The 10,006-nt window shown below is 38.1% G+C and overlaps 1 protein-coding gene and 1 long non-coding RNA gene across 4 annotated transcripts in view; one reads left to right on the forward strand and one right to left on the reverse strand.

Moving 5' to 3' along the window:
* EPB41L5 (erythrocyte membrane protein band 4.1 like 5) overlaps positions 1 to 10,006 on the forward strand; it is a 168,903-nt gene that overhangs the window by 136,265 nt on the left and 22,632 nt on the right. For all 3 annotated transcript variants that reach the window (XM_026456079.1, XM_026456080.1, XM_026456081.1), the window contains exon 20: positions 539 to 603. In XM_026456079.1, the coding sequence (XP_026311864.1) occupies positions 539 to 603 (65 nt within the window). The remainder of the gene's footprint in view (positions 1 to 538; positions 604 to 10,006) is intronic.
* Positions 1 to 10,006, reverse strand: part of LOC113225122 — a 46,216-nt gene that overhangs the window by 24,710 nt on the left and 11,500 nt on the right. The window lies entirely within an intron of this gene.

Below are 10,006 nucleotides of genomic sequence, written 5' to 3' on the forward strand. Positions count from 1 at the left end.
GCTGGGATTACAGGCTTGAGCCACCGCGCCCGGCCCAAAAATTTTTTTTTTTTTTGAGACGGAGTCTCACTCTGTCGCCCAGGCTGGAGTACAGTGGTGCGATCTCGGCTCACTACAAGCTCCGCCTCCCGGGTTCACGCCATTCTCCTGCCTCAGCCTCCGGAGTAGCTGGGACTACAGGCGCCCGCCACCACGCCCAGCTATTTTTATTTGTATTTTAGTGGAGATGGGGTTTCACCGTGTTAGCCAGGATGGTCTCGATCTCCTGACCTCGTGATCCGCCCGTCTTGGCCTCCCAAAGTGCTGGGATTACAGGTGTGAGCCACCGCGCCCAGCCGAATCTTTGATTATTAATTTAGGTATGGGGTAGGCTTGTACTAGGTGCACTGCTGATATTTCCATAGATAAGGTATGATTACCTCTAATTTTAATTGAAGCAAACTGAAGTTTCTATTTTTACCAGAAAGAAATGTAAATTTCTTGTTACTGTAGTATCCTCAACAAAGATTTACTTTTCTTTAATATTTCATTTTCTTAGGTTACAAAAGAAGATAGCTTATTAAGTCATAAAAATGCCCATGTTCAGGATGCTGCCACAAACAGGTACAGTTCTGGATAGACTGAATTAAATTGATGTTCTTATCTACCTTTTTTGTCTTTTTTTTCTTCTCAGTCTATCACCACATGGTTTCAGGATGTCTGTCTGAAAGATAGCTTGAATTCACTCTATTGTATCCTTTACAGACCACTTAGTACCTAGTTTTATATTTGAAGATGTTCCCGATTAGTCTCCCAACATTCCCATTTATCTTCAACTGATTCAAACCAACAGAGCAGAAGCCATCTTAAAGATATGTATGATCTTTTCAGTCACCTGGTGAGGAGTGTCTGTTATTCTTTTACAGTAAACTTTGGTGTCATCCTGTTATCAACAATGGGCTTGTTTTTATCAACTTACTTGCCACGGGTTCTCCCAGTAGCTGAGTAGCTTTCTTTGCTACTCCCTCCAAGTCTCTTCTGCCCTTCTTCTCTTTAATGAGTCTTTTGCCATTTATTTGTCTTGTTTATTAGGCTTTTATTCCATGCTTTATGGCAACTGATTTTCTTCACCACTGTGAATCTAATGTTCTGTGCTTGATGTTAAAAAATGTTGATCAAATAAATGCTGTTTTTTATTATTCAAAACGTATTCAGTCAAGGGTTTTATGATTAATCATACTCAGTTCCAGATACCGTACTGCACATAGCATGCATAGTATATAGCACTTTATATAATAGTTAGTACTCAACAAAAGTACTAATTGGTGATCAGGGTAAAGCTAGAATTAAAACTTGACCTTGTAACTAATTCTAATCACCAGGCACAGTGTCTCAGACCTGTAATCCCAGCACTTTCAGATGTCAAGGCTGGAGGATCACTTGAGGCCAGCAGTTCGAGATTGGCCTGGGCAACATAGTGAGACCCTGTCTCTACAATTAAAAATAAAAAATTACCTGAGCATGGTGATCCCTGCTGTAGTCCTAGCAACTCAGGAGACCTAAGTGGGACATTTTCATGAGCCCAGGAGTTTGAGGCTGCAGTGAGCTATAATCGCACCACTGCACTTCATTCTGAGTGACAGATTGAGACTTTTAAAAAAAAAAAAAAAAAAAGGCCAGGCACGGTGGCTCACGCCTGTAATCCCAACACTTTGGGAGGCTGAGGCTGCTGGACCACCTGAGGTCAGGAGTTCGAGACCAGCCTGACCAATATGGTGAAACCCTGTCTCTACTAAAAACTACAGAAATTAGCTGGGCATGGTGTAATCCCAGCTACTAGGGAGGCCAAGATAGGAGAATCGCTTGAACCCAGGAGGTGGAGGTTGCAGTGAGCCGAGATCGTGCCACTGCACTCCAGCGTGGGCAACAGAGCAAGACTCTGTCTCAGAAAAAAAAAAAAGTAAAGAAAATTCTAATAACAACTGTTCATACTAACATTTCTAGTACTATTGTTATTATTGAAGTTTTTCAGAATACCCTTGTCAAAATTTTTTGTTTGCCAGGAGAAGGGTAATGGGGACAGGACTGCCCCATATTCATCAGAAGTTTCATTGAGCTCTTGAAGCTGGAAAGAGCCTAAAACGTACCCCAACTTTCTTCCAGATTTATATTTCTAAATGGCTGTTCATATTTTGAATAATCTGTTTTTCCCCTAGGATTTCAAATGCATCCTTTGAAATATGCTAGGTTCTTGTATAAACATGGGTCTATTTCAGGATGTTTTCCTTCTCTGTTAATCTATTTTTCCCCATGCCATACCACACTGTTTTGTTTTACTGTACCTCCTTTTTAAAAATGCAGTATTTCAGGCATACAGACACTATGGAGAAGTATATAATTCATACCTGTATACCAAATATCAAGCTATGTCACATCTTAATGTTTTACCATAGATTTAGACAATTTTTCTTTCATTTTTTACTGACATAATTTACATACCACAAAATTCATTCTTTAAAAATACACAACTCAGTAATTTTACAAAATTGTGCAATTATTACTATAATTCTAGAACATTGAGAATGTTCTAGAAACACCATAGGTCTAGAAACTCCTTACCCTTTCCAGACCTTAGGTTAGGAGAAACCTGCATACTCACTCAGATGAGTATTATAGTGAGTATGAAGGTTTCTACCTTACCTAAGTTACAGAAACACCATTAGCAGTCACCCCACATTCTGCTTCTTCCCCAGCACCTGGCAACCACTAATCTACTTTCTGTCTCTGTGGATTTACCTACTCTGGACAGTTTATGTCAAGGGAATTATACGTGTCCTTTTGTGCCTGGCTTCTTACATCCAATGTAATGTTTTCCAGGTTTGTCCATATTGTAGCATATATTGGTACTTTATCCCTCCATATGGCTAAATAATATTCCATTGTATAGATATACCACATTTATTTATCCATATATCAGTTGGATATTTGAGTTGTTTCCACTCTTTGGCTATTACGAATAAAGCTAGAAATGAATATTTGCATACAAATTTTTTTTGTAGATATACTTTCAGTTCTCCTTAGTATGTACCTAGGAGTAACACCATTTCTCCTCAGTCATATGGTAACTCTATATTTAACTTTCTTAAGAACTGCCAAATGTCTTCCAAAATGGCTGTAACATTTTTCATTCTTACCAGCAATGTATGAGGATTCCAACTTCTCCATGTCATTGACGATGCTTATTATTCTCCTTGTTTATTATACTCATCCTAGTGAGTATGACGTGCGTCTCATTGTGGTTTGATTTGCAAATGCCTAAGGACTAATGATGCTGAACATCCTTTCGTGTATATGTCTTCTTTGGAGAAATGTCTATTAAGATCATTTATTTTTGTAGTAACAACTTCATTGATAAATTTGATTCACATAACGCATGATTTATCCATTTAAAGTGTGCAATTCAGTTGTTTTTAGTACATTTAGTACATTCTGTATTTAGTACAGATACATGCAACCGCCACCAGTAACAAATTTCAGAATATTTTCACCACCTCAAGAAGAAATCCCTTACTCTTTAATTGTAACTCCATCTACCCTGCATTGCCTTTCCCCTAATCCTGAGGAAGCACTCTTCTACTTTCTGTCTCTATAGATTTACCTATATAGACATTTCATATAAATGATATTCTGTAATATGTCTTCTTTTGAGAAGTGTCTGTCTGTTCATTTCCTTTGCCCACTTTTTGATGGGGTTTCTTTCTTGCAAATTTGTTTGAGTTCTTTTTAGATTCTGAATATTAGCCCTTTGTCAGATGAGTAGATGGCAAAAATGTTCTCCCATTCTGTAGGTTGCCTGTTCACTCTGATGGTAGTTTCTTTTGCTGTGCAGAAGCTCTTTAGTTTAATTAGATCCCGTTTGTCAATTTTGGCTTTTGTTGCCATTGCTTTTGGTGTTTTAGACATGAAGTCCTTGCCCATGCCTATGTCCTGAGTATTGCCTAGGTTTTCTTCAAGGGTTTTTATGGTTTTAGGTCTAACATTTAAGTCTCTAATCCATCTTGAATGAATTTTTGTATAAGGTGTAAGGAAGGGATTCAGTTTCAGCTTTCTACTTATGGCTAACCAGTTTTCCCAGCACCATTTGTTAATAGGGAATCCTTTCCCCATTTCTTGTTTTTATCAGGTTTATCAAAGATCATATGGTTGTAGATGTGTGGTATTATTTCTGAGGGCTCTGTTCTGTTCCATTGGTCCATATCTCTGTTTTGGTACCAGTACCATGCTGTTTTGGTTACTGTAGCCTTGTAGTATAGAAAAAATTGACACCCTAACATCACAATTAAAAGAACTAGAGAAGCAAGAGCAATCACATTCAAAAGCTAGCAGAAGGCAAGAAATAACTAAGAGCAGAACTAAAGGAGATAGAGACACAACCCTTCAAAAAAATCAATGAATCCAGGAGCTGGTGTTTTGAAAAGATCAACAACATTGACCACTTGCAAGACTAATAAAGAAGAAAAGAGAGAAGAGTCAAATAGACGCAATAAAAAATGATAAAGGGGATATCACCACTGACCCCAAAGAAATACAGACTACCATCAGAGAATACTATAAACACCTCTACGCAAATAAACTAGAAAACCTAGAGGAAATGGATAAATTCCTGGACACATATACTCCTCCAAGACTAAACCAGAAAGAAGTTGAATCCCTGAATAGACCAATAGCAGGCTCTGAAATTGAGGCAATAATAGCCTACCAACCAAAAAAAGTCCAGGACCAGATGGATTCACAGCTGAATTCTACCAGAGGTATAAGGAGGAGCTGGGTACCATTCTTTCTGAAACTATTCCAATCAATAGAAAAAGAGGGAATCCTTCCTAACTCGTTTTATGAGGCCAACATCATCCTGATATCAAAGCCTGGCAGAGACACTACAAAAAAAGAAAAATTTAGACCAATATCCCTGATGAACATCGATGCAAAAATCCTCAATAAAATACTGGCAAACCGAATCCAGCAGCACATCAAAAAGCTTATCCATCATGATCAAGTGGGCTTCATCCCTGGGATGCAAGGGCGCTTCAGCATACACTAATCAATAAACGTAATCCAGCATATAAACAGAACCAAAGACAAAAACCACATGATTATCTCAATAGATGCAGAAAAGGCCTTTGACAAAATTCAACAGCCCTTCATGCTAAAAACTCTCAATAAATTCGGTATTGATGGAACATATCTCAAAATAATAAGAGCTATTTATGACAAACCCACAGCCAATATCATGCTGAATGGGCAAAAACTGGAAGCATTCCCCTTAAAAACCAGCACGACAGGAATGCCCTCTCTCACCACTCCTATTCAACATAGTGTTGGAAGTTCTGTCCAGGGCAATCAGGCAAGAGAAAGAAATAAAGGAAAAGAAGAAGTCAAATTGTCCCTGTTTGCAGATGACATGATTGTATATTTAGAAAACCCCATCGTCTCAGCCCAAAATCTTCTTGAGCTGATAAGCAACTTCAGCAAAGTCTCAGCATGCAAAATCAATGTGCAAAAATCACAAGCATTCTTATACACCAATAACAGACAAACAGAAAGCCAAATCATGAATGAACTCACATTCACAATTGCTTCAAAGAGAATAAAATACCTAGGAATCCAACTTTCAAGGGATGTGAAGGACCTCTTCCAGGAGAAGTACAAACCACTGCTCAATGAAATAAAAAGAGGACAAACAAATGGAAGAACATTCCATGCTCATGGATAGGAAGAATCAATATCGTGAAAATGGCCATACTGCCCAAGGTAATTTATAGATTCAATGCCATCCCCATGACTTTCTTCACAGAATTGGAAAAAACTACTTTAAAGTTCATATGGAACCAAAAAAGAGCGTGCATTGCCAAGACAATCCTAAGTCAAAAGAACAAAGCTGGAGGCATCATGCTACCTGACTTCAAACTATGTTGGGGATCTTTTCATGTGTTTGTTGGCCATTCGTATAACTTCTTTGGAGAAATGTCTATTCAAGTTCTTTGCCCATTTTTTAATTTTATCTTTATTTTCTTATTTTTTAGAGACATTATTGCTTAATCACCCAGGCTGGAATGCAGTGGCACGATCATAGGTCACTGTAACCTTGAACTCCTGGGCTTAAGTGATCCTCCTGCTTCAGCCCTCTGAGTAGCTAGGATTACAGGCACACACCACCATGCCCAGCTAATTTTAAAAAAACATTTTTTTTTTAGAGATAGGGTCTCACTAAGTTATCTAGACTGGTCTCAAGCTCCTAGCCTCAGGCAATCCTCTTACCTTGGCCCTGCAAAGTGCTGGGATTATAGGTTTGACCTATTGTGCCTGCCCACTCCATTTCTCTTTCTTTCTTTTTTTTTTTTTCCGAATCCCATGATAGATTACCCATTTTAAAATTGGGTTTATTTTATTGTTGAGTTGTAGGAGTCCTTGATTGAATATCAATTCCTAATACTAGACTCTTACCACATATATGATTTCAAAATATTTTCTCCATTCTGTGAATTGTCTTTTCACTTTCTTAGTGGTGCTTTTTGATGGATAAAAATTCTTTGTTTTGATGAAGTCGAATTTATCTACTTTTCTTAGGTTGCTTGTACTTTTGGTGTTTTATATAAGAAACCATTGCCAAATTCAAGATCATAATGATGTACTCCTATATATATATATGTATTTTTTTAACAGTTACATAGCTTTGGCTAGAACTTCCAGTATAGGAAACTTGTATTTAGATCTTCCATCTATTTTCAGTTAATTTTTTCAGCTGGGCATGGTGGCTCCTGCCTATAATTCAGGCTGAGGTGGGAGTATTGTTTGAGCCCAGGAGTTCGAGACCAGCCTGGGCAAGATAGCAAGACCCCACCTCTACAATTTTTTTTTTTAAACTAGCCAAGCATGGTGGTGCATACTTGTAGTTCTAGCTACTTGGGAGGACTGCTTGAGCCAGGAGGTTGAGGATGCAGTGAGTTGCATTCATGCCACTGTACTCCAGCCTGGGTGATAGAGCGAGATCCTGTCTCAAAAAAAAAAAAAAAAAAAAAAATTGTATATGCTGTGAGGTAGGGGTCCAACTTCATTCTTTTGGTTGTGGATAAACAGGTGTCTATCCTAGATCTTGGCAGTCCTATCAATCAATTGGTCATTTCCTTCTGGTCCTGGACTCTCAGTTCTATTCCATTGATCTATATATCTGTCCTTATGCCAGTGCCATGCTGTTTTGATTACTGTAGCTTTGTAGTAAGTTTTGAATTAGGATGTGTTAGTCTTCCAAGATTCTTTTGACAATTAAGGATCTCTTGCCATTTTGTATAAATTTTAGGATCAGCTTCTCCCTTTATGCAAAACAGGCTGCTGGGATTTTAATAGGCATTGCATTGAACCTATAGATTGGTTAGTACTGTAATTTTAACAGTATTAAGTCTTCAGATACATGATGTAGGATGTCTTTCTATTTATTTAGGTGTTCTTTAATTTCAATGGTGTTTTGTAGTTTTCAGTGTACAAGTATTTTGCCTCCTTGGTTAAATTGTTTCCTAGGTATTTACATTTTTTATGCTGTTGTAATGTTGTTAATTTTGTTTTCAAACTGTTCACTGCTAGTGTATAGAAATACGACCAATTTTTTTGTATTTATCTTGTATTCTGCAACTCTGCTGAGTTTATTAGATCTAATAGGTTTTTTCTGCATTTTTTTAAAAGACGAAGTCTTGCTCTTGTTGCCCAGGCTGGAGTGCAATTTCAGCACAATTTCAGTTCACTGCAACCTCTGCTTTCTGTGTTCAAGCGATTCTCTTGCCTCAGCCTCCCTAGTTGCTGTGATTACAGGCCTCCACCAGCATGCCCAGCTAATTTTTGTATTTTTTAGTAGAGACAGGATTTCACCATGTTGGCCAGGCTGGTCTCAAACTCCTGACCCCAGGTGATCTGCCTGCCTCAGCCTCCCAAAGTGCTGGGATTACAAGCGTGAGCCACCACACCCGGCCAGTTTTTTCTGCATTCTATAAGATTTTCTATATACATGATTATGGCATCTGTGAATAGTGACAGTTTTACTTCCTTATTTCCAGTTAGGAAGTTTTTATTTCTTTTTCTTACCTGATTGCTTTGGCTAGAACTTGCAAAACAGTGTTGAATAGAAGAGACAAAAACGGGCATTCTTATTTTATTCCTGAAAGGGATAAAGGGAAAGCTTTCAGTCCTTCACCATGGAGTGTTGTGTGTGTGTTTTTCATATATGCCCTTTACCATACTGTGGAAATTCCCTTCTGTTCTGTTTTTATCATGAAAAAGTGTTGCATTTTTGTCATAAGCTTTTTCTGCATCAATTGAGATGCTCATGTGTGGGATATTTTCCTTCATTCTGTTAATGTGATGTGGTTTTCTGATACTGAACCACTCTTGTACTTCTAGAACAAATCCTACTCGGTCATGTTATATAAGCTTTTTAATATTCTTCTGGATGCAGTTTGATAGCATTTTTTAAGGACTTTTGCATATATACTTATAAGGGATATTGGTCTGTAGGTTTGTCCAACTCCTGGCATCAAGCAGTCCTCCTACCTCAGCCTCCCAAATTGCTGGGGATTATAGCTGTGAGCCAGCATGCCTGGCTGGTTTGTAATTTTCTTACATTGTCTTTGTTTGACTTTGGTGACAGGGTAATAATGTTGGCCTCATAGAATGATTTAGAAAGTGTTCCCTCTTCTTCTGTGTTTTGGAAGAGATTGAGAAAGACTATTGTTAGTTCTTTAAATGTTCGGTAGAGTTTATCAGTGAAGCTATGGTCCTGGGCTTTTCGTTGTTGGAAAGTTTTTGACTACTGATCCAATCTCTTTGCTTGTTATAAGTCTGTTCAGATTTTCCATTTCATCTTGAGTCAGTTTTGGTACTTTGTTTTCAGGAATGTTTGCATTTCACCTAGGTGATTTAATTTACTAGAATAAATTGCTCATAGTATTTTCTTCAAATCCTTTTGTTTTTTACTGAGAGGCTCCACTATTTTTCATTTCTGATATTAGTTGAATCTTTTTTCTTCCTTATAAGTCTAGCTAAATATTTGTCAGTGTTGTTGATCTTTCAGTGAACTAACTTTTGGATTTAAGTTTTTCTTAATAGACATCTACAGAACTCTCCACCCAAAAACAATATACATTCCTCTCATCACCACATGGCACATACTCTAAAGTTGATTACATAATCGAACATACAGTATTCCTCAACAAATGCAGAAGAACTGAAATCAGAGCAGCCACTCTCAGACCACAGCACAATCAAATTTAGAAATCAAGACCAAGAAATTCTCTCAAAACCATACAGTTACATGGAAATGAAATAACCTGCTCCTGAATGACTTTTGGGCATATGATAATAAGGCAGAAGTCAAGAAGTTATTTGTAGCTAGTGAGAACAAAGATATGACATACCAGAATCCCTGGGACACAGCTAAGGCAGTGTTAAGAGGGAAATTTAGGTTGGGCGCAGTGGCTCACACCTGTAATCCCAGCACTTTGGGAGGCTGAGACGGGCGGATCACGAGGTCAGGAGATCAAGACCATCCTGGCTAACACGGTGAAACCCCATCTTTACTAAAATACAAAAAAAAAAATTAGCCGGGTGTGGTGGCGGGTGCCTGTAGTTCCAGCTACTCAGGAGGCTGAGGCAGGAGAATGGCGTGAACCCGGGAGGTGGAACTTGCGGTGAGCCGAGCTCACACCACTGCACTCCAGAGCAAGACTCCGTCTCAAAAAAAGAAAAGAGGGAAATTTATAGCACTAAATGCCCACATCAAAAAGTTAGAAAGATCTCAATTTTAGCAACCTAATATCACAACTAAAAGAACTGGAGAACCAAGAGAAAACCAACCCCCTAACAGAAGATAACCCCTAACAGAAGATAACCAAACTAACAGAAGATAAGAAAAAAAACAAGTTAGACCTGAACCGAAGGAGATCAAGACACGCAAAAAAAAAAAAAAAAAAAAAAAAAAAAAAAA

This window comes from Piliocolobus tephrosceles, chromosome 11, assembly GCF_002776525.5.
Source record: "Piliocolobus tephrosceles isolate RC106 chromosome 11, ASM277652v3, whole genome shotgun sequence".
NCBI lineage: Eukaryota > Metazoa > Chordata > Mammalia > Primates > Cercopithecidae > Piliocolobus > Piliocolobus tephrosceles.